The sequence below is a fragment of the Polyodon spathula genome, chromosome 2 (assembly GCF_017654505.1).
Source record: "Polyodon spathula isolate WHYD16114869_AA chromosome 2, ASM1765450v1, whole genome shotgun sequence".
Taxonomy (NCBI): domain Eukaryota; kingdom Metazoa; phylum Chordata; class Actinopteri; order Acipenseriformes; family Polyodontidae; genus Polyodon; species Polyodon spathula.
Genome location: NC_054535.1, coordinates 108,557,981 through 108,583,689, shown reverse-complemented (window position 1 = coordinate 108,583,689; position 25,709 = coordinate 108,557,981). Strand labels below are relative to the sequence as shown.

The window sequence follows — 25,709 nt, the reverse complement described above, 5'->3', positions numbered from 1 at the left end:
ATCAGCGCTAAACATTGACAATCAGCCCTTGTCCTTTATTGTGATCTCGCTGTTACAGTCCTGAACCTCCTAGCTATTGATTAGATTTTGACATGTACATGTTTTAAACATCATCTGTTCTCTCAGGGTCCAGTCTGGTGAATTTTTACTCCAATTAAAAACCCTTGTTTAAACAGATTATTGTCTAAGCCAGCTGTCTCCAACCAGGTTTTCTAGGTGTCTTTACATCATCAGTGGCTAAAGATCTGGAACACCTGTCCATCTTGACTAATTAAGCCAATAACTGATTCAATTAAGTAACTGAGAGATTGGTTGAAATAAAAACCAGCAGCCACAGCAGCTCTCCAGGACCAGGGCTGGAGACCCCTGGTCTAAGCAATATACAATTTACAGTTAAGCGCTCACTTTTATTATCCCCAGCAAGGGATCAAATCCCGGGGAGGTGGTCGTTTGTCCATATGTATGTCTCGCTTTACAGTTTTCTATATATTTGGAAAACCATTTAGACAACCTCTTATACAACAGTGCTCCTCTGTCTACCCGCTGTTGCCCTGCACCTCATTGACAGTGTTATGGCAGGAGTTTGTATTTTAGACGTGTGCATCACTATTTCATCTTGTATGGTGTCGCTCTCGTGGCTGTCTTGAGCTCAGAGCTGTGTGGCCTTTCTAAATGGAAATATTGATGGAAAGCTGCAGGGTAGCAATATTCCGTCTCCCTGCCTGCCCATTGTTATTACTGGACTGCTTTCAAAGGAGAGCAGTGCTGCACACACCGAGGCAGGGAAACGAATTTGCTGGCATTAACACATGTCTCCTGTCCCACTTATTCAGTGTGTTTTGGGTTCTTATATTTTTCCTGTGGTTCACAGCAGATTCTCCTCTTTTAAAAGTTGTGTATCTTGTGTTTTATTATGCAGCAGTGAAAGTGGCTTCATGCTAATGTAGGTACAGCAGGGTTTCCTCTCAAGGGTGTTCGTGTAGCGCAGCAGGGTAATTCAATAACTTCTCAAGCCTTTCTGCCTTGGAGGCTTGTGTGTGAGTCACAGGGGGAATTGGTTTGATGGCAGTCTCCGATTGAAAGAGGCACAGGACTGAATGGCAGGCAGATCTTGATTGGGGTTCGCTGTCTCGCTGGCAGAAATGTGAAGGGAAGCTCTCGTGATGTCTGACTGTAGCTTGTGGAAATCTGCCTCAAATAACTAGACAAATAAAGTAATGTTAATACTTAACCCTTTCAAAAATACAGTCCTCTAAAGCACTAGTTCTCAAACTGGGGTCTACAAATGTTGCCTAGAGGGTCCTCCTTTTTATACAGTGATGGCTGTTACTGTGTAGTAGAGGTGGACAGATGTTAAAATGGGATTTTTCTACCTCTATGTTAGTTTCAGAAAATGTTCTATCACTGTTGCAGTTTCCTTTTCCTCAGTTTTCAGTTCAGGGCTCGTGTTCAAAATAAATATCTTTTTAAAAAAAGGGGTGTTCCTCCCACCCACACCCCCTAACAAAATACTTCGAGAGCCTCTAAAGAGGTCTGGGAAAATAACTCTATACAAAACAGCAGCCTTTTAATGTAACTGCATTCAACACAGAAGCCCCTGTCTTGTTGTTGCCACTGTGAAGCTACTTAATCTAATAGTTACATCAGGGTTGTGTTTTTGTAAAGTTAATTTAGTGCTGAAAGAGTAAGTAGGATTGTCTTATTGAGTCTGACACTGGGCAAGACTCATCGGGTTATCTCTGTTGGATCCATTCCAATAGTAGCGAACAGGAAGGATGGGGAGAGGGAGAGAGGGAGTGAAGAAGGGGGAGAGAGGGAGAGAAGATAAGGGGGAGAAAGAGGAGTACATTTAAATTATATTTTAAAAGAGCGTTCAAATCCGAGTTCACTTTTCCACTGGCAAATCCGTTCATATTAAAAAAAGAAAATCCATTCAGAAAGCCATCTTTAGCTGGATTATCCCTGTTCTTTTTCCGAGGTAATCTCAGAAGCAATGAGTTTGGAACTGTCTATTCCACAGAGCTTCCTTCGCACAACCCATATGAGATAAGGGATTATTGTCAGCAAATCCTCGGAAAAGGCAAACCTCCACTCAGTGAAGTAGGGAGAGCACCTCGCTCCGGAAAGATGGGTTTCTATGGTGGGAAGGTCCAGCCTGTGGGACTGGTCTCTGGCTGAGTATTAGGTTCCTGCGCTATAATTTAAAATGCAATATCTGTGTAGAGCCAGGCTAGGGAAATTGTTTTGCTCGTGTCATATTCTAATGCTGAACTGCCATAGCAATGTTCTTATTAAGTAAAAGATTCTCATTTAAGATTAGCAGTCATCACTGCCCTGTTGGAACCAGGAGCTAATTGCATGCATTTTTTACAATTCGGAAAAACCACCATATTCGTTTATACTCACTGTTCGGCACGGGCCAAGTAAAAAATATTTATATTAATTTAGATTAAGGACTCATTTCTCACCTGGCTCTCAAAAGCCAAAACAAAACAACAGAGGGGTATTGTGATACTGCAGTCACACAGCACTCCAGCTACATTGTAACTGCAGTAAGAGGGCCCTTCCTTCCTTAGTTAATGACCTGGCATCCCTGCTCATTGAATTGAAAGGAAAGAAAAGCTGAATGCAAACCACTGCCCGCAAACCACTACCCACTGTTTTACCATTCAACTAAGAGTAAGACAAGCTTGGCAACATCTTACCATTCAACTCATGGTCAGCAAGCTCTGTAGTGGTGAGGTAAGTATGTGTCTTGCGCTGATGTCAGTCGCATTAACTTCATTACAACTGCCTGATCTCAGTACAGCTCTGTTTTAATTGCTGTTTTGGCACAAAAGTATTTAAACAAAGTTAAACCAGGAATGCTAGCCGTAGCAGTGTTGCAAATCTACACGCAGGATATGTAATTATAAAGAGAGCGAATGTGTCACCAACTATAATTAAAAATGTACAATTGCCAGGGGGGTCTGCAGTAGCTGAATGGAATGACTCATATAAATTAAAAGTAGTGCAGCTTCATTCTTGAAATGCCAGAGATGCTTGCAAACAAGTTTTTCTTTCTGATAAAGAAATGGACTGTGCACCACTATAGAGTTCTCAATCGATTGCTCCAGATGAATGTTTGTTCAGTCATTTTGTTTTGAAAAGCGCAATCATGAGATATAGAGAATTTCTAAAAAGGAACTTGATTAAATGTAGGCATATGTTTTATACACAGGAAAGAGAAGAGACGCTCACTCTTTTTGCTTCTGTCATGTTTTACAATCAAAAATACACTTTATGTTTTAATAATTTACAATATTGAAGTTTCCCAAATGGATATCAGGTTTATTGATGCTGGCACAGCTATTTCACTAGCAGCCGGGAGAGAGGGAGCAGTTAGAATCTCTGATTAAGAATCTGTTGCATGGCTTTCCTTCTTCGTGCTGGATGCTTCTTATATTAATATCATTTACTACCAGTCAGGCAACTTATCCAGACTTGGCAACAACCTCAGATATTTATTTTTAGTCTACATATGCACCATATCAAGCTTGAGCAAGACCCGTACATTCAAACTGGATTTTTACCAGTGCCTTTTCCAAGCAGGCGAGTCACTGCGCTGGCTATAGAAATACAATATTAACCAGTAAAGACCTCATCGGTCAGGGCTTCAAAGAGGCTGGAGGGGAGTCTCACACTTTAATTACACATGTAAAGTGAAAAGGAGTCATGCAAGTCTTGGCTTGCCTCCACTTGTGTAGTGATGCCAGTGTCATGTTTTATGCTCGTTTCCAGCACCACTGCCGGTATGGCAGTGGCAGTGCCCCCAGGTCAAAGGGTAAAGCTCCTTCCAAGCACCTTTTAAATCCGCTCACGTGAATGTGCATTGCCATTGATTGCTACTCAGCTGTATATATGAGGGAAAGGCAGCTATTCTTGTTCTGAAATGAACCCATTTTTAACATGCACTGTACTTGTTTTCAGTACAATTTACTACCTGATGACAATTAAAACAAATGTTAATGGGATTTGCTGAGATAATCCATGTTCTGTATCTGCACACCCCTGGTAACAGTGCAGCTAAATGGCTGGGTTTATTTAACAGAAGCATGCTAGAAGTATTAAGTGCTTGATTTTTCTTTTTTTTTTTTTTGAAAAGATTTCTCCCAGGATGAATTCTAAACAAAGAAAAACACTGATACTGAAAAACAAAAGCCAAATATGTTTTCTTGGTGCCTGCTTTTTAATTAAAACAAGCAGCCTGGTGTCTGAAGGGTGCTCACTGAGAGTATTTCTTATTGTTTCGGAAGCCAAGTGAAGCAATCTTGTGTTTAGTTTTGTGTTGTTTTTGTAAAAGGCATTCATTGTAAATTCCTCTGAGCATCAGTTGAATTTGAAGTAAAGGTATGCTGGTACCTGCTGCAAATCCAAACAGTTTGACAGCAGTGAAATGAGTATAACTGTACAGCACAGGGACAGGATAGGAAATGTGAAACTCTTGGCATAGCAAGACCTCTGCGGGCAGCCAGGATGGCACTGGTGGGTTGTCTTGAATGCCAAAGCACCTGCCAACCAAGTGTGAACATCGGGTGAAAATGAGTTTGCATCTTACACAGCCCCCTGCACCATGGCTTTACTTTATTTTATACTACATAGTAAAATAAGGTTAATTAAAAAGGATAGTTCATTTGAATGTGACGTCATTTCTACCTCATACAAACTACGTGATACAACCTATCAGATAGAAATACATTTCAGATCACATCATTATCAGTCTGCTCTATATTCTGGGGTACAGTCTGCAGTAACTGTGCTGTTAATGGTAGTATAGCAGTACATGCCATCAAATAAACAACATGCTATAGTGTTGTCAAATGGTGCTGCTTCATCAATTATACAAAACAAGCATATTGGAGTATTTTGGCAGTAAAGGATATGGTTTAGCTTTGTTTTATTTTCGTGTGAGATGTCAACACATTAAATACATGAAAGCCGCGAAATTTATTAAACATTTAATAAATGAAAGTTAAAAATTTTACAGCATACCAAAGCCTCACAGCACTCTCTTTAGCTTTATTAAATATCACAGCTAGGAACATATATATATACTGTGTGTGTGTGTGTGTGTGTGTGTGTGTGTGTGTGTGTGTGTGAGCAGTAAGACCCAACACAGAGGACATTACCAGGCATTATAAAAGTTCATTTCTTTCTGGGTATCGCTCCCGTGTCCAGCACTGCTGGCATGTTTTCCAGTTTGTCCGACAGTACTTCTCTCTGTGCTACTGACAGCGACTGTACACATCTCAGAGGGGCTTGTGTTTTGATTTAGGCATTCCTCAACTGACATCTTATTAAAAAGCTTGACATTTACCTTAAATGATGTTTTGTTAATATCTGATGGAGTGATCTTGTTTAATTTGTTTTTGTGATGAGGTTACAAAGATTCTAAGGGCATATATCAGGGATATATCGCTCTAGCGCAACCGTACTGAGAATGCATGGAATCTTTCCATTGATGTGTATATAGATACAGTACCGTGCAAAAGCTTTAGGCAGGTGTGAAAAAATGTTGTAAAGTAAGAATGCTTTCAAAAATAGACATGTTAATAGTTTATATTTATTAATTAACAAAATGCAAAGTGAGTGAACAGAAGAAAAATCTACATCAAATCAATATTTGGTGTGACCACCCTTTGCCTTCAAAACAGCATCAATTCTTCTACGTACACAGTTTTTGAAGGAACTCGGCAGGTAGGTTGGCCCAAACATCTTGGAGAACTAACCACAGTTCTTCTGTGGATTTAGGCAGCCTCAGTTGCTTCTCTCTCTTCATGTAATCCCAGACAGACTCGATGATGTTGAGATCAGGGCTCTGTGGGGGCCAAACCATCACTTCCAGGACTCCTTGTTCTTTACGCTGAAGATAGTTCTTAATGACTTTCGATGTATGTTTGGGGTCGTTGCCATGCTGCAGAGTAAATATGGGGCCAATCAGATGCCTCCCTGATGGTATTGCATGATGGATAAGTATCTGCCAGTACTTCTCAGCATTGAGGAGACCATTAATTCTCACCAAATCCCCAACTCCATTTGCAGAAATGCAGCCCCAAACTTGCAAGGAACCTCCACCATGCTTCACTGTTGCCTGCAGACATTCATTCGTGTACCGCTCTCCAGCCCTTCGGCGAACAAACTGCCTTCTGCTACAGCCAAATATTTCAAATTTTGACTCATCAGTCCAGAACACCTGCTGCCATTTTTCTGCACCCCAGTTCCTGTATTTTCGTGCATAGTTGAGTCGCTTGGCCTTGTTTCCACGTCGGAGATATGGCTTTTTGGCCGCAAGTCTTCCATGAAGACCACTTCTAACCAGACTTCTCCGGACAGTAGATGGGTGTACCAGGGTCCCACTGTTTTCTGCCAATTCTGAGCTGATGGCATTGCTGGACATCTTCCGATTGCGAAGGGAAGTAAGCATGATGTGTCTTTCATCTGCTGCAGTAAGTTTCCTTGGCCGACCACTGCGTCTACGGTCCTCAACGTTGCCCGTTTCTTTGTGCTTCTTCAAAAGAGCTTGGACAGCACATCTGGAAACCCCTGTCTGCCTTGAAATTTCTGCCTGGGAGAGACCTTGCTGATGCAGTATAACTACCTTGTGTCTTGTTGCTGTGCTCAGTCTTGCCATGGTGTATGACTTTTGACAGTAAACTGTCTTCAGCAACCTCACCTTGTTAGCTGAGTTTGGCTGTTCCTCACCCAGTTTTATTCCTCCTACACAGCTGTTTCTGTTTCAGTTAATGATTGTGTTTCAACCTACATATTGAATTGATGATCATTAGCACCTGTTTGGTATAATTGTTTAATCATACACCTGACTGTATGCCTACAAAATCCCTGACTTTGTGCAAGTGTACCTAGAAGAATTGATGCTGTTTTGAAGGCAAAGGGTGGTCACACCAAATATGGATTTGATGTAGATTTTTCTTCTGTTCACTCACTTTGCATTTAGTTAATTGATAAATATAAACTATTAACGTGTCTATTTTTGAAAGCATTCTTACTTTACAGCATTTTTTCACACCTGCCTAAAGCTTTTGCACAGTACTGTGTGTGTGTGTGTGTGTATATATATATATATATATATATATATATATATATATATATATATATATATATATATAATATTTATTATATACGTACCGTTATTATGCACACACATTTATTAATTCTCCCTTCTCTATTTTACCAGCTCGTGAAATTTTTTCTACCCTCCCCCACCCCTAAGGCCCCACTGTGAGCTGTTTCTAAATGTGATTTCCTCCCTGAGTTTAAATCCCAGCTTTCTAAAATAATCAAGTTTCATGCCTTGGGTTACGTTTTTCATTTGAGGTACATTGTCAAAATTATATTTGAACAACTGAGAAAATGAGTCCATGCATTAAATACACTTTCCTTCCAGTCCATGTTTCCGACACGGTGATGTGTGGTTTTGCTTGCAGGCTATGATGTCTCAGCACCTCCATGCAACCCTGCATTAGGAAGTTGTTCTTTTTGATTAGAAACGTGTGGCTGCATGACAGGCAGGGCTCAGCTCAGCGCAGCACCGTATAGAAGCTTAAAGCTGCAGAGTCCCATACAGCCCTTAAAGCTGCAGAGTCCCTGGAGAGTCCCATACAGCCCTTAAAGCTGCAGAGTCCCTGCAGAGTCCCATAGAGCCCCTAAAGCTGCAGAGTCCCTGGAGAGTCCCATACAGCCCTTAAAGCTGCAGAGTCCCATACAGCCCTTAAAGCTGCAGAGTCCCATACAGCCCTTAAAGCTGCAGAGTCCCATACAGCCCTTAAAGCTGCAGAGTCCCATACAGCCCTTAAAGCTGCAGAGTCCCATACAGCCCTTAAAGCTGCAGAGTCCCATACAGCCCTTAAAGCTGCAGAGTCCCATACAGCCCTTAAAGCTGCAGAGTCCCATACAGCCCTTAAAGCTGCAGAGTCCCATACAGCCCTTAAAGCTGCAGAGTCCCATACAGCCCTTAAAGCTGCAGAGTCCCATACAGCCCTTAAAGCTGCAGAGTCCCATACTGTAGTATAATTCATAGGTGTCTGTTTTCTACATCCTTTTTTAACTTGGCCCTTTACTAGAGTGCACTGTGGAGCTCTTTTTTGTCTGTTCGGTTACTTGTGTAAGGCACAATGGGATGCTTCTTCATGTACAGTATATCAATTGAGGAATGGAAATATTGCATAGCAGTTAGACCCATTCCTGGTTTTACTAGGAGTTTAATAAGGCACACCTGAGCTTGTTACCTACAGGTATGCACTGTGGCAACCAGGATCATTTTAAAACCTGAAATGGGAGAAACTGCTATGCAGTACGAGTCGTATTTCCATCCTTGAAATGGTGCGGTGTAGTATTCTGTGTAAACAGCGTTGTCAACCCTGTTAACAGTTAACTTTGTATTTAAAGACGTGTTTACAGTGTTTGTCAGTTGTTAGTCTATCATGCATGAGAAGAGACTTATGGAAAATCAGGATGTGCTTGGAGTTTGTGACAGGCTGAGAGTGTGTCGAGGTTTATAATGCAATCATATAATATAATGTCTGTAATGTCACTGGTGTGATCTGAGTTGCTGGAGCGCTCCAGAGGGACCCCCGCTTGAAGATTTCTAAAATAAACGGGAGTCGGCTCCCACTGAAATAATTATTTGTTCTCATTATTGAAGGTTACAGGCAGTGTTAATTTGATTTGCTTTAATTAAGATATTTAAATGATTTCAGACAGTGATGATGATCTGCTGGTTGTATAATGGCATCAATTCAAATTAATAATGGCTGCTGTATATTCAGATGAATTCAAACAGCTGGATAGTTCATTAATCTGTGCTTTAATTAAGATATGAAAGATAGATTAAAGGTCAGTCATCATCATCATCATCATGCAGCAGTGCTATAACAATTATTATTAATGTTGCTTTTTTATTATCATTCAGTAATAAAAACAAATATTGCAAATGCCATAAAATAGTAAGAGAAACGTAAACAATAAATGAAAACAGTGCTGCATGTACCTACTCTCAACAACTACGTGAAGTATGATTCTAAGCACAAGGCATCTGTTTTCCAAGATATGCAGATATTAAAAATGCACCATGCAGAAGATAAACTGCTACATCTGGTACCTCTGCTGTACTGCAGCTCACATGGTCATATTGCAGCGAGCACATGAAAGTGAATTTCAAGTGATTAGGTACATAAGAACATAATGACATTTACAAACAAGGGGAGGCCAGAGGAATCGTACCCTACATTAGCTCATCCGGTTCCTAGTCGCTGATTGATCTCAGACTGTGCCAAGTTGGGTCTTCAAGGATCGAAGCGATTCTGCCTCAACAACATGAACAGGTAGTCCGTTCCATACACTGTCTGTGAAGAAGTGTCTCCTTCCCTCTGTCCTGTCCGTCTAAACTTCATTTCCAGCTGTGTCCTCTAGCCCTGGATTCTGTACTGTGCTTAAAGTATTGGTCTGGGTTAACTATGTCAGCTCCTTTTAAGATTTTCAAGACTCCATTCATGTATCTCCCATTTGTTCCCTCAACCTGTCTTCCTAGCTCATTCCTTTCATCCCTGGGATGAGTCTGGTTACTGTGAAGGAAACAGGGTTGATAGTACTGCTGGTGCTAACAAGAGGACAGGAAGCCTTGGCTAGCAGTACAGCTCTTCTTTAATCACTCACATTCATCTCTAGTCTAGGGGCTATTATTACTTAGGAAATATCAGGCATGTCCAGAACATCTAAATGTGTAGCGCAGCAGTGAAGGGATATATCAGACCCATTGTGTTGTCAAGGAGATTCTGCAATGTGCAGCAACAGTTCCTCTGCGGCTCTACAGCAGGGTATTACACTCTATGATAATGCTTTCGCAATAGTGTTTTTTTTTTTTTCTCTAAGTGTCTTATTCTGCAGTAATGCCCGAAGTGTAGTGAGTATTGAATCTGGAAAGCTGGTTGTTGCATTGTGTAATACAGTGTTTTATAATAGTTGGAGCTGATCCATAACCCAGATAAGACTGAGAGCCTTTCGTTGTTCTTATTCTCAGATCCTTTATCAACCAAGGCACCTGCAGGTGCTCTTAACAGCGTTTCAAAAGACCTTCTTCTAACTTTAGATGGCAGTCACACTCCCCCTGACAGCTGCACACTGGAAGTTTGCAGGATTTGTTTTTTTAAGTTAATGTAAGAAGTCTCTGGTTTCAGCCTGTGTTGCTCATAGTGAGTGTAAGAGCCTTGCTTACCCCTGCTGTGTGCAATGTGCCACCCTTTACGTGATGTATCATATTACTCATTCCCTTTACTGCTATTTCTAGGTTCTGATCAGTTAAAGCTGGTGATGAAATTCAGCAGTAATTGATGTGGTTTTGCTCCCTGTTCTATTCACACTATATGCGTATCCCAGGTTTGATGCTGCTTAGTTTTTCTTTAGAGTAGACACACTAAAGCTGGAGTTGACTCTGCAGTGCAGTTCTTTGTTCTGCGCATGTATAAAACACTCTTTACGTGAATGATAGTCACATTATTTTTTAAAGTAGCATAGTTAGTTTACACACGCTAATGCAGGGTAAGATTACTCTGGAAGTAATTAACACAGACTTGAAACTACCTCGGGAGGTGGATTAGTTAGTCCAGCAGTCAGTTGCACTCAGGAAGAAAAAAACTGGTTGAGAGTCGTGCTTCACTCAACACCGCTCTGAAGCAACAGTGTGAAAACGGTATCAGCAAAAAATTATATTAACGCAATATGGACGCAACAGAGCCCCTAACCACTCAGAAGCACTTACTCTTTAAGACAGTAACCTCCTGGTTTATTATAATATTGCTCTAATCCCACACTCACTCTCAGCCAGTCACCCCCTAACCCTGTCCCTATCCCTGTCCCCCTCCCTCACAGATACCTGCACAAGCTCCGGGACCTGCACCTGCGCTACGAGAACTACACTGAGGCAGCCTTCACCCTGCTGCTGCATGCCAAGCTGCTGAAGGTGAGAGACAAACACGGGTTCAACCGGCCGGGGCTTGGGAGGGCCAGGCCGCACTTACAAAGCAGTCAAGCACAGCTGAACTCTAGCTACAGTTACACTTCACACTGTGTCTCTAACTACACAGTAATAACAGAGGTGTGCAGTTACAGGGCAACGACATTAACATTAAAAACTGCTAGTGTAATGTGTTAATAGACTATGTTGACACATGTAATTTCAAGGTAATGACTATGTAAATGCAATTACAGTGTAATTACAGTGTAGTTAGTCACCTCTTGGAAAGCTGTGCACAATGTAGGCACTGTGAGTGATAAGTGGTGTTTCTGTGTGGTTAACTCATTGGCGTGGTCTTACCTAAAAATTATACCTCAAATGTTTTTGTCACCACTTGATTCTAAGTTACTAAACTATATATGTTTTTAAAACATACCATTAGAAATCTTGGGGTTTATTTGACACAGAGTTTAACTTTACCAGCACATCGAAAATGGTTTTCAGAACAGCCTTTATCATCTAAGGAATATAGCTAGGCTGAGAAATGTTTTCGAACACAGATTTGCTGAATCCCTGGTCCGTGTGTTTTTTTGCTACTGGATTATTGTAACTGTCAAATCTCCAGTTGGTTATGAATTCTGCTGTCTGCATCATCTCTTCAGAGCATATCATACCAGTCTTGAAAAGAATTAATTGGCTCCCTGTTTGATTGTGGATTAAACTGGCCTATAAGATCCTTTATGGGCTAGCTTCTCAGTACCTTTCAGACATGTTGTCGGAATAAGTGCCAGCCCGTTCTTTACGCTCTTCTACTACAGGGCTAGCAACCACCCCGATGGCTCGGTTCAAAACTGTGGGAGGTACAGTAGGGCATTCAGGTACCTCACTCCCGAAATCTCTGCCAAAACATATCAGGGCATCAGTGCCACTTTTTAAATCGAGGCTAAACACAGAGTCGTTTGAGGCGTTTCACAGAAGTTGCTTTATAAATCCCTATTGCATTGTATTTTCTATTTATCCTAGCACTGTAATGTTTAGCACTGGTCTGCACTCTTACATCAAGGATACTAGCTGAAGTGCACTGCTGTTTTCATTTGATTTGATTCCTGCTGAATCAAACAAAACTCATCTTATTCAGCTGCTGTTCTTCATTAGATTTTCTTTCAGTACCACAAGCTGGACATTGATTTTTACAAAACAATTTTGTTTTATAAGACCCCAGAATAAAATGTTTCCCATCTAGTTTCATTTAAAACTGCAATTACAATGCAATTCAGCTGCAGGTAAATTGCAGATAATGTTAGTTCTTATAATGGAAGACTCAATTGTGCAGAATGTAATTGTAGCTTTTAATCTGCACTGCTATTCCAGCTCATCTTATCTGAAAACTAAATAGAGTAAAATGCAGCTGCTTTCTCAGTGCACCTGGTTTTAAATAAATGCCTAGGTGTGCTGTTTGTGAATAGCCCCACAATGCTGCCAGGCGGTTTCAGGGGGCTGTGACACATACAGTACCAACATGTTCTCTCCCAAACAACCCTGACGGGGTACCCCATGCCCCTGGGTCTATTTTTGTTTATTTTGTATTGTCTTGTGTTGTTTTATATGTATTATTACACGGGGTATAGCTTGGGTTGTGTAGAATGAGCGATTTAAAATGTATATTTGTATTAAGGCACAGGGATTGCACAATCACTTCACATGCAGAGTAAAGTGTGTACTTGTATGGGGGAATGGGGATTGCACAATCACTTCACGTACAGAGTAAAGTGTGTACTTGTATGGGGGAATGGGGATTGGACAATCACTTCACATACAGAGTAAAGTGTGTACTTGTATGGGGGAATGGGGATTGGACAATCACTTCACGTACAGAGTAAAGTGTGTACTTGTATGGGGGAATGGGGATTGGACAATCACTTCACGTACAGAGTAAAGTGTGTACTTGTATGGGGGAATGGGGATTGGACAATCACTTCACGTACAGAGTAAAGTGTGTACTTGTATGGGGGAATGGGGATTGCACAATCACTTCACGTACAGAGTAAAGTGTGTACTTGTATGGGGGAATGGGGATTGCACAATCACTTCACGTACAGAGTAAAGTGTGTACTTGTATGGGGGAATGGGGATTGCACAATCACTTCACATACAGAGTAAAGTGTGTACTTGTATGGGGGAATGGGGATTGCACAATCACTTCACGTACAGAGTAAAGTGTGTACTTGTATGGGGGAATGGGGATTGCACAATCACTTCACGTACAGAGTAAAGTGTGTACTTGTATGGGGGAATGGGGATTGCACAATCACTTCACGTACAGAGTAAAGTGTGTACTTGTATGGGGGAATGGGGATTGCACAATCACTTCACGTACAGAGTAAAGTGTGTACTTGTATGGGGGAATGGGGATTGGACAATCACTTCACATACAGAGTAAAGTGTGTACTTGTATGGGGGAATGGGGATTGGACAATCACTTCACGTACAGAGTAAAGTGTGTACTTGTATGGGGGAATGGGGATTGGACAATCGCTTCACGTACAGAGTAAAGTGTGTACTTGTATGGGGGAATGGGGATTGGACAATCACTTCACGTACAGAGTAAAGTGTGTACTTGTATGGGGGAATGGGGATTGCACAATCACTTCACGTACAGAGTAAAGTGTGTACTTGTATGGGGGAATGGGGATTGCACAATCACTTCACGTACAGAGTAAAGTGTGTACTTGTATGGGGGAATGGGGATTGCACAATCACTTCACGTACAGAGTAAAGTGTGTACTTGTATGGGGGAATGGGGATTGCACAATCACTTCACGTACAGAGTAAAGTGTGTACTTGTATGGGGGAATGGGGATTGCACAATCACTTCACGTACAGAGTAAAGTGTGTACTTGTATGGGGGAATGGGGATTGCACAATCACTTCACATACAGAGTAAAGTGTGTACTTGTATGGGGGAATGGGGATTGGACAATCACTTCACGTACAGAGTAAAGTGTGTACTTGTATGGGGGAATGGGGATTGGACAATCACTTCACGTACAGAGTAAAGTGTGTACTTGTATGGGGGAATGGGGATTGGACAATCACTTCACGTACAGAGTAAAGTGTGTACTTGTATGGGGGAATGGGGATTGGACAATCACTTCACGTACAGAGTAAAGTGTGTACTTGTATGGGGGAATGGGGATTGCACAATCACTTCACGTACAGAGTAAAGTGTGTACTTGTATGGGGGAATGGGGATTGCACAATCACTTCACGTACAGAGTAAAGTGTGTACTTGTATGGGGGAATGGGGATTGCACAATCACTTCACGTACAGAGTAAAGTGTGTACTTGTATGGGGGAATGGGGATTGCACAATCACTTCACATACAGAGTAAAGTGTGTACTTGTATGGGGGAATGGGGATTGCACAATCACTTCACGTACAGAGTAAAGTGTGTACTTGTATGGGGGAATGGGGATTGCACAATCACTTCACGTACAGAGTAAAGTGTGTACTTGTATGGGGGAATGGGGATTGCACAATCACTTCACGTACAGAGTAAAGTGTGTACTTGTATGGGGGAATGGGGATTGCACAATCACTTCACGTACAGAGTAAAGTGTGTACTTGTATGGGGGAATGGGGATTGCACAATCACTTCACGTACAGAGTAAAGTGTGTACTTGTATGGGGGAATGGGGATTGCACAATCACTTCACGTACAGAGTAAAGTGTGTACTTGTATGGGGGAATGGGGATTGGACAATCACTTCACGTACAGAGTAAAGTGTGTACTTGTATGGGGGAATGGGGATTGCACAATCACTTCACGTACAGAGTAAAGTGTGTACTTGTATGGGGGAATGGGGGAATGGGGATTCCACAAATTAGTTCACGTGCAGACTGTGCCAGAATTCAAGTGAATGATTGATTAAGCAAGCTAGTCCTGGCACAGCTGCATAAAGAGATTGGGTTGGTGTGTTCAGAGGCAGAACGAGAGTCAGGCGGTAAAGAGAAAGAATAAATAATAAGAAAACAATTGCTACATGTGCTGGGTATACACCGGTGCGATACATGTCTGTTTTGACCCATGTCTGTTTGTCTGTCTGTTTTGCCATTTTGGTTTGTTCAGTGTTTTCATTTTCGTCAAGCTTTTATTTGTTTATTTATAATAAACTCGCGCATTAGCGCGTCACTCACTCCAGTACTGTGTCTGTCTACTTCCGGGTCTGTGACATCGCCACTCAAGATATTTGTGACACTTTTACATAACTAAAGCCAACCATACCGCTCCCATTTATTCTTACAGGCAGGTTTATGTGGCATTTGCAGTCAGACAATGCACAGTAAGTATGGAGCTGTTTCACAAAACATCTGAGAAATGGCACTGAACACAATGAAAGCTGCAGCACTTTTACTGGTACAAAAACACAAGCTCTCTCACTAAAGGGATCACAATCAGAAGCGCGGGGGGGGGGGGTCCTCAGTCAGGATGCCTAATGGAACAAGCTCTCTCACTAAAGGGATCACAATCAGAAGCGCGGGGGGGGGGGTCCTCAGTCAGGATGCCTAATGGAACAAGCTCTCTCACTAAAGGGATCACAATCAGAAGCGCGGGGGGGGGGGGGGGGGGGGGGGTGGGGAGGGGTCCTCAGTCAGGATGCCTAATGGAACAAGCTCTCTCACTAAAGGGATCACAATCAGAAGCGGGGGGGGGGGGGGGGGGTCCTCAGTCAGGATGCCTAATGGAACAAGCTCTCTCACTAAAGGGATCACAATCAGAAGCGCGGGGGGGGGGGTCCTCAGTCAGGATGCCTAATGGAACAAGCTCTCTCACTAAAGGGATCACAATCAGAAGCGCGGGGGGGGGGTCCTCAGTCAGGATGCCTAATGGAACAAGCTCTCTCACTAAAGGGATCACAATCAGAAGCGCGGGGGGGGGGGTCCTCAGTCAGGATGCCTAAAGTCAGTACAGCGTGATTTCATTGACAGTGGATGCAGATTGAAACACAAGCTGTTCAAGCGTATTGCAGCACATCACATCACGCTGCCCCAGTGAGAGCAAAGAATTGGAGATCAGACTGGACCGAAGCTACTTGGATCTGAACCCTGTTTCATTAGATTACACTCCCAACAGAGCAGAGCGCCCTGCCAGTTCATGCTTTCATTCTCTTTAGCTTGTGCTGCTCTTTACTGAGGTTTATATGCAGTCTGGAGTGCGAGGAAACTGGTCTGCAAGCAAGGGGGCTGGCAGGTAGACACACATGTGCATAAGTGATGCAGGGACGCAGAGTCAGATGAGCATGTATAATAATATAATCATAATAAACATTATTTTATATAGTGCCTTTCAAGTACAAACATCACAAAGCACTGCACAGTTCAATAAAAAAAGACGTAGCAGACTGTGGCAAAGTGGCTGCTGATTATAAACAGGTACAAGCACAGTCACCAGTCCTGGGTGCGCGCTGTAGTGCTCGTGGTGGGTGATACAGTTTAAAGAGTGGCAATAGGGTACTGCTGTTCCGGGTTCAATGCTGGCCCTTAGCTACAGCTCCGGAACATGTTAGCCGTCTATGAACACACAAGTAACGATTATAGACAAGACAAACAAACAAACGCGATATTTTACGATTTACTGCATGGGTCCTTCTGGGTTATATTTCATAACCAAAGTGAAGGAACAGATTACGAGTCTCCGCCCCCCTTATATGCTAGTATGCATGACCCCTTGGTAAACGATTGCAGCTGCTTTTATAATCTGCAGCTGCTACATTGTTTCCCTTCTGGGTCAATACGTTCTGGTAACGTAGTCTCGCTGCCAACTTCCAGATCCTGGAAATGAATTGTCGGGCCAGCCTGTCCAAAGGGCCATACCTTTGCTGCTTTGACGGGAGAGAGATTTACAACCAAGATTCATTATATTCTGTCACACAGATAAAATGTATAGAGTTAAACATTAGGAAAAGCTAATGTATAAAAGTATGTTTTAAGACTATATGTATAGACTAAATATAGCCAAAGTCTCAGAGTCTTTGATCACCTCCAGGAAGAGCATTCCACAATCTTGGTGCAGAACTGCAGAATGCGCCATTGAATGCAGCCTTTTTTTCAGAATAATTACAAGACCAGAGTCCATTGACCGCAAATCACATGAAGGTAATTACTTGTAGTTGTATACTAAATCTTTTATATAGCATGGAGCCAATCTGTTTAGGGCTTTATAGGTCATCAGCAGAATTTTTAAATCAGCCCTAGACTTGACAGGCAGCCAATGCAAGGATGCCAAAACAGGAGTTCTGTGTTCGCTGGATTTAAATTTAGTTAAAACCTGAGCAGGCGAATATACTTCAGCCTGTCGAGAGCCCTGTTAGAGACGTCAGCAAGCAGAGCATTGCAGTAATCAAGTCTAGCAAAGACAAAGACAGAACGCAATCGGGCAATATTCTGTAATTAAAAAATGACATCCTGTTAACATTCCACACATGTGTAACAGAGCTGAGCTACCAAATATGCAAATGCAAGTACAGAAGAGTGGGATTGCTCTACCATCAGCATAGTGGAAACAAGCAGTAGAATGAGAGCACAGATTAGAAAGATATGCATTTACATGAACACTGTTACTGGCTAGAAAACATTACTGGCTAGAAAACAAGCAGTAGAATGAGAGCACAGATTAGAAAGATATGCATTTACATGAACACTGTTACTGGCTAGAAAACAAGCAGTAGAATGAGAGCACAGATTAGAAAGATATGCATTTACATGAACACTGTTACTGGCTAGAAAACAAGCAGTAGAATGAGAGCACAGATTAGAAAGATATGCATTTACATGAACACTGTTACTGGCTAGAAAACAAGCAGTAGAATGAGAGCACAGATTAGAAAGATATGCATTTACATGAACACTGTTACTGGCTAGAAAACAAGCAGTAGAATGAGAGCACAGATTACTGGCTAGAAAACAAGCAGTAGAATGAGAGCACAGATTAGAAAGATATGCATTTACATGAACACTGTTACTGCCTAAAAAAAAACGTGCCTGTCATTTTGACAAGACAAATGTGCCCCTTCATAATGTGTAATAGTTATTTAGTTAGTATTTGTTTCACATAGAAAGCTGTTTCAGTTAATGGCGGTTTTGAAGGCGATGTTTGGTATTGCATCACTGAGAGCTAATATAAATTATAAACACATCTGTATTAAAAGAAAACAGATAGGGGGTGCAGCCTACATGCATATCTTATTATATCTAATGTGGTTTCATCTGTTTGCTGTGTTGCTTAGCAATATATACTGTATATCGTGGTAGTACAGCATGTGATTGTGTAGAAATGGGTTTTTATGAACAAACTGCTTAACCAAATGTGGGGAGTTGTTTGCAGACCACCTGGAGTTTACTTACAGATCACAGGCAGGGAACCACTGTTTTAGAGGAAGCATCTTGAGAGCCTCCAGGGAGACAGATATGTTTCTAATTAGGGATCTGAGGTATTTCTGAGATAGCTGTTACCAGATGCAGCTCATATCTCAACAATTTAAATGGTCAGATAATTTTTAATTGTCTCAAGAGAGTTTATCAAAGAGCTGGGGGCTCTGCCAAGTACACAGCTTGACACAAACAACAACACTTTCTATAGTCCTGTAATGAATGTCTTTCTAGCAGCTGATGAGTTAATAATACTGACTTCAGTATAAGACCCGTACTTGCCAAACTTGGAGTTTGGTAAGGCATTCATCTGCCCTACAAAACGAATCCTGAGCCCTGCGGTTGAACAAGATGATGACTTACCTGTGTTCAACTCAATGGACTGCTCTAAACTTTAAGCTCATTGTAACAGCAGTAAGAGTGTTTGTTATTATCGAGATCTCAAACAGCAGTTCCAGTGTAGTTACTGAGTCTGCTCACTTCAGTCTGGCTGTTTCTGCTGATGTACTTCACTCTGGTTTCACACAGCAGGATTTTCATTTCAATCAATCAATCAATCCAGCAATAATTTGTGTTTTCTTATTTTTTTCTTACTTAACAATGATGCATACCGTCTTTTTAAATATAATCCAAAGTCAATACTGGGTATGTTAATAATGCTGCTGTACAGGGAGCATGGAGTGTACAATGAGACAAAGACTGGATAATCGCCAAGATGGAGTCGAGGCTTTTATATTAGCAAGGACCCTCTCCATTTCTCGTGCAGTCCACAAACCTTATTGTGATGCAGCCTTGAATTCAGTTTTTTTTCTCCAAGTGGTAACCCAAAGTGCAAACATCACGGCTAACCTTCTTAACGTGATTGAGGCTTACAAGAGCCTCTACAGCAAGATCATTGACTACTTTGACAAGGGCAAGGTACTGTACACCCGCTCCGACCACTGAGCACAGCAGGGCAGGGGCCCTCACACTGCTATACTTGAGGTAACGATGGGCAAGCTGGTTCGAGGTTAATCCAGGCTAGAAGCCAGTATAGAGAGTCCAGACACAGGGTTCAGTAGTCAACTGCTTCAGACCAAACTGGGCCGAGATCCAGTTTCATTCTATAACTCACAAGTCAGGCTAGTTAACCCACTTTTACTCCGGATACTTCCGAGGCACGCCTACACAGCTCTGCAGCGTCTTACACCTGAGAGCTAGTCAGAAACCAGCATGTGGTGCTAAAGAACTACATGTGCTACTTAAAGGTGCAATAGCCAATTAGTAACAGTTCATTACACTGACCACTGACATTTACTCATCTGAAGAGTATTTAAATTTGAGAAAAAACAATGTTATAAAACTGCACAGCCCAACGACTCCTGTTAAAACACAGGCATACACATTTCAAGTTCCTTTCCATGCGCCACCTGTCTTTCACAAGATGATGCACATTAATAATGGCTAGTAATAAATGCAATCTCTTAATCTGGGCTGGTCCTCATAAGCAGGCTGACCTCAGTTTAGGATCATTATTTTCAGCTCTGATACTGCTGTGTCCAATCAGTGCTCTCCTGCGCTCTCCTTGACTGACCCCCCACACTCCCGGGGCCAGGAGGTTAATTTGAGTTTAAAATGCAAACAGTTTCAGAGCCCAGTGGAATGACCCTGCTGAGCCCTGTGATTGTCCGTGCTAATGGAGCTCTCCGCACAGAATATCAAGTGGCATTGCTCAGCCTTCATATCGCAGCCCTGAGACTCTGTTCTTCACAGGCTGCAGAGGCGCTTGTGCTCCACCTGGTATCACAGTGTGAATCACTCACCTTTATAAAAGTTTACTGCTCTATTTTTTCAGCTTTCCCATACCTTTCCCATGCTTATGTTATGCATTTACCGTTGTTTACTCTGGCCTGCCATGTATAATAATATGCTTTACCATACCCTCTAGTCTTTACAATCCTTACCTATTCTTTACCATGCTTTCACTGTGCTGTATTACACTTTGCTATGGGAATATTTTCTAAGGGCATCCTCCACCCACATGTACAGGGCAGGAGACTCTGGTCAAGTGGAACTGCATGGCCTCACTACTTTCTCTCTGTCAAATATCATAGTCTGTCACTGAGGAATGAAAAGACTGTTCAGTCGTTGCTCATTTATTTTCAGAAGGATCTGATTTTCAGAGCTTGCTGCTCCATGTTTTAAGGGTTAAAAATGACCCGTTCAGGTTGCAAAGTGAGAAATGAATCCTTTATAAAAGTGTGTTCTACTGTATACCTCGATAAACGTGGTGAGAAGACGTCAAATAATCATGGGAAAAACAGCAGAATGAATCTGCTGAAGTGTCAATCAACACCCATGAAATATCTGTCAGTTAATAATGAATAACTAGTCATCATGTTTATCATCACATTGATTACGTTTATTTGAGTACTTTCCATTCGGCTCTATTGAGCATATGCTTTCCATGCATAAATAAAGCACAGTGCACATCACAGTGCTTAAAATGTGTTTCCTGATTACAGCAAATAGCCTGCATATGAAATAAAACAAAAAGAAAAGTACTGTGCTGTATAACTTCAATATGAAATGCCAAAACAGAATAAAGCAGTACGTTGGGGCAGTACAGCTATGTGTTGTCCATGGCCTTAAATGACCTGGCATTGTCAACCATCCTGTCATATTAAACTTTATTTAAGGTGCTGGTCACAGAACACAAATACTGTAAGCATGACAACCTCTTAGCAGCCATCAGAGACAGAGCTCCAATCATTGATCACACCACAGCCTCAATGGGGTGCATTTCCTGGTAAAATAAATAAAAGGGGTTTCTCTTTACAGTACGGTCCCAAACGACATCCCCTCTGTAACTGTATCAGCAGTTCTTTAAGATGAAGCACGGACTGGAAAGAAAATAATGCAGTCAGGCAGTCCAACTGCAATTAACTTGGAATAAATATTTAGTTACGGGTAAACAAGTCCATGTAATTGCCAGTCATTCGAATTCATTTGGACCCACCCCTATTCTGTGCATCACTGAGTATCTACTCCCCACAGTAACTACAGCATTCTGTGCCATTGGTTTGACAAGTGTAATTTGATTTAAATGAAAACTGCTTCCAGTACAGTTCACAAATAGGCTGTCTTGCAGCTACAGCACAATGCTGAAAGACAATTGAACTCCAGCTTTCTAATTGTAGTTGCCTTTTTTAAGCATTAACACTTCAAGATGCCAGTTGCATTGTGCAGATCCTTGTTGTAGCTTTACACCCAAACTGCATGTGCATTCTGTGCGGTTTAACAAAGTTACCACACGCTGGCAAGGGTGGAACACGTTCCTCGAAAGGGATGTTTGCAAACAGCTACAATGCATTATTATTTCAATTGACCTTGCTGTACTTTTTGTATTCTTCTTGGAAAAAAAACAACTAACATTTCCAATAACAAAGTATTAGAGGATCTATTCCTGTCAATTGATTTAAACTTTATAAAGTACTTACAGGCATACAGACAGCCAACACTCTTTCTAAAGTTTGTAAAGTACTGTAGAAACAGCATGTGAAAGCCTACTAACTATATTTTGTGTTTATTCTGGATCCTGCAGCTGTTGTTATTGTGGTCAGGAGCTTGTCAAAGTGTTGATTTGAATGTGTCTTTGTGTGTCAGATGTGGGAGGAGGCGATCATGCTGTGTAAGGAGCTGGCTCAACAGTACGAGAGCGAGCTGTTTGACTACGAGATGCTGAGCGCCAACCTGGTGAGTCAAGAGGGACGAGAGGAAGGGGTGTGAGGGAGAGGAGAGGAGGGTAGAGGAGAGGACAGGGAGGGAGAGGAGAGGAGGGTAGAGGAGAGGACAGGGAGGGAGAGGAGAGGAGGGTAGAGGAGAGGACAAGGAGGGTAGAGGAGAGGACAGGGAGAGAGAGGAGAGGAGGGTAGAGGAGAGGACAAGGAGGGAGAGGAGAGGAGGGTAGAGGAGAGGACACGGAGGGAGAGGAGGGTAGAGGAGAGGACAGGGAGGGAGAGGAGAGGAGGGTAGAGGAGAGGACAGGGTGGAGAGGAGAGGACAAGGAGGGAGAGGAGAGGAGGGTAGAGGAGAAGACAAGGAGGGAGAGGAGAGGAGGGTAGAGGAGAGGACAAGGAGGGAGAGGAGAGGAGGGTAGAGGAGAGGACAGGGAGGGAGAGGAGAGGAGGGTAGAGGAGAGGACAGGGAGGGAGAGGAGAGGAGGGTAGAGGAGAGGACAGGGAGGGAGAGGAGAGGAGGATAGAGGAGAGGACAAGGAGGGAGGGGAGAGGAGGGGAGAGGAGAGGACAAGAGGGAGAGGAGGGAAAGTAGGGTAGACGAGGGGACAGGGAGGGAGAGACTGGAAAGAGGGAGAGGAGGTGGGGGAGTGAAGTATTCGAATACGAGATACTGAGCTCCAACTTAGTCAAGACAGAGCAAGGGGAACAGGAGTGGAAGGAGAAAGGGAAGGAAGGAGGGGGAAGGGATGGAGAGGAGGAGAGGGGGAGGGAGAATTGAGGGCAGTGGGGGAGGGAGGGACAGAGGAGAAGATAGGGAGATAGAGGGGAAGGAAGGGGAGAGAGATGAGGGGGATATAGATGGGCAGAGGGTGAGTGGTTAAAGCATTAGATGCTCAGTGCCAATCTGATGAGTCAAGAGGGTGCAGCTGGAGAGGGATAGAAGGGAGGGGTAGTGAAGGGAAAGCAGCAGGGTGGACAGTATTCTCCTTCAAGCCGTTTCTTTACAGACTCTTGAGCTGCTCGCATCATGGGTACACCTGAGAGACAGGAGGCAGCAGAGCTGGTTTATTTCTTTGGCATAAAGGAGTTCACCTGAGCCTAGCGGCCTCTGGTGATGATTGAGAGGAGACGGCTGCTAGGAGTGTAATTAGCTCCTCACAGCTCTTCTATCCCGAGCAAACTCAGGGGCCAGACAGATCAAGACGGTTCACACAACAGAGTCAGGGTTTCAAACAGGCTCCATCTTCAGACAACAGGGAGAAGCTCGTCATTTGCTTTCTCTAAACTATTTGATTTGATAATTATAATAAAGACTGGTTAAAAAGCTATACTTAAATCATTACTTATCATTGAGCTCACTAAACAAACACGTCCACTGCTTTAATAACACATCCTATTGCTTATCATGGTAAGCTGCTTTTCATTCTACAGCAGTGCAACCTCTTCAGTGTACACTAAATTGAATGGGAGTCAACTGACCTTTCTGAATACCAATGCTAACTTAAGCATCAATTATGTCAATAGATACTACTTAACTATGCACTACACAAAGCGTACGCTTCGCTCGAATGTCAGTTAATACGGGCCTCAGAGGTTATGACTGAGGGTTTACAGTTATAGATGGACTGCCTGTAATATTCTAAGTTCAACACAAGAAAAAAACTGTTAGGTACCTACTATGAAGATATTAGCAGAAGGGTTTTGTTTTATCCTTCTCTCGTTCAAATCCACCACCATTCTCTCTCTCTCTCTCTCTCTCTCTCTCTCTCTCTCTCTCTCTCTCTCTCTCTCTCTCTCTCTCTCTCTCTCTCTCTCTCTCTCTCTCTCTCTCTGTCTGTCTCTACAGCAAATACAGGCCAAGTTCTTCCAGAACTCTTCTCGGTACTGCCGACGAGGCCGACCCCTCATCCGAAGTTCCCTCAACTACGTCCCTGATGCCGGTCCCCAAGGGTGGAAAGGAGGCTCATGCCTCCCCCAGACAGGGGATTCAGAGGGTACACTACTGAAACCTAAATTTCCCACCTCTCCTGTCGAGGTACATTTGAAGCTGAATGTCCTCCTACCCATTCAATCCCATGTCCAATATTTGTAAAGATAAGAAAATGGTCCAGAGAGAAGCTCCCCCCCCTCCCTCCAGTACGTAAAAACGTGGTAAAAATAAAACATTTTAATAATGCGTCCCAAAATTTGACGGATAACAAGAAATTCATGGGGTACTACGGCCAGGGGTTCCCCACCTTCCTCCGAGTACGGTTTGCTGTCTGTCCCCTAAGTGTCACTGTGTACTTTATTAAAGTGCTCCTGTGCTGGCACTCTACAGTCATTTAGTAAACTTCGGTGATGCTTAACTACAGTACAGTATACCACATTTCTTTCTTTCTTTCTTTCTGATGCGTATTTCACACAGCATGCACCATAATAACCTTAGAGGTAAACTGCCTATTTCAAGATATCTAATTTGTTTTAGAACTTAATTGGATGACAAAGTTTTTTCAACCTATTATAAACATCTCTAGTTTTTAACTATTTTTATTATGTCTCTCTCTCTCTTTCTCTCTCTCTGTCTCTCTCACCTTCTATTTATAATTTTCAAAGTGTAAAGGAACCTTTTTTAGCTGTAATTATCCAAGACCCCCCCTTCACTTATTAAATATATACATTTTGATACTAATGTGTGAAATCCATTGTCTCCTCATACTCCAGTTTAAACCGAGAGGCTAAATCCTCTCTATTGTTGGAATCATCAAAAAGCAAGCTCATCTGTACAGTTCTGTCTAAACTGGGAGATTAATTCATATGCAAGGAGACCCTCCACTGCAGAGAAATTGCTTTCAAGCCATCCTCCGTGCTCCGTGCTGGCTTTCAGGCTCCTGTCCTGGAGCCAGCACCCCATCCTCTCTCCTCCTGCTATCAGCACTCCAAGGCTGGGCGATGGCAGATGACAGATGGCACAGTGATAAGCTACATCAGGAAATGCTGTTGTACCTTCCACTCTAGCCCTGTATGGCTAGAGGCTCTTCTCACTAGACATGCAACATATGGACTTGCTGTATTGGTACAGGTCCTAATAAAGTGGCCAGACAGTGTACTGTACGTGCCCCAGTAAAGTGAAATGTGTGAGAGTAACAGTATAATGTTGCTGGGAGGCTTGGTGCTGCAGGGGTTGCTGCCCTGATGTCAAACCAAGGGCTATTACGATAGAATCCCAACACAGGTCACTACCTCACCTGCCTGCATTCCTCCAGCATGGCTGATTTCAGATGCTCTCCAGTAGCCACTCCCCTCCCTGTTCCCCAGGCTGCCACAGTTTAAATATCTCACAGATCTGTGTACTCCGAAGGGATATTGGAAGGTTCAGTCCTCAGGAACAAGGACAGCTTGAGGTCACTTTTGCACGCAAGGCTTTAGTTTTTGACGTATGGCCCAACCGTTGTGCTGCATTGGGAGGTGGGTTTGGAGGTCAGTGTCCAGAAAGCCTAAACCTTAAAGCTGAGGAGCGTATTTCACTCAGCACTTAGCAGCAGATATAAACCTTAAAGCTGAGGAGCGTATA

The 25,709-nt window shown here is 42.7% G+C and overlaps 1 protein-coding gene across 1 annotated transcript in view; it reads left to right on the top strand.

The window, feature by feature from the left end:
- Positions 1 to 25,709, top strand: part of LOC121327399 (dedicator of cytokinesis protein 2-like) — a 457,752-nt gene that overhangs the window by 400,808 nt on the left and 31,235 nt on the right. The window contains exons 37-41 of the mRNA XM_041271445.1: positions 10,924 to 11,014; positions 19,305 to 19,355; positions 22,083 to 22,172; positions 24,003 to 24,150; positions 24,294 to 24,403. Coding sequence (XP_041127379.1) covers positions 10,924 to 11,014; positions 19,305 to 19,355; positions 22,083 to 22,172; positions 24,003 to 24,150; positions 24,294 to 24,403 — 490 coding nt within the window. The remainder of the gene's footprint in view (positions 1 to 10,923; positions 11,015 to 19,304; positions 19,356 to 22,082; positions 22,173 to 24,002; positions 24,151 to 24,293; positions 24,404 to 25,709) is intronic.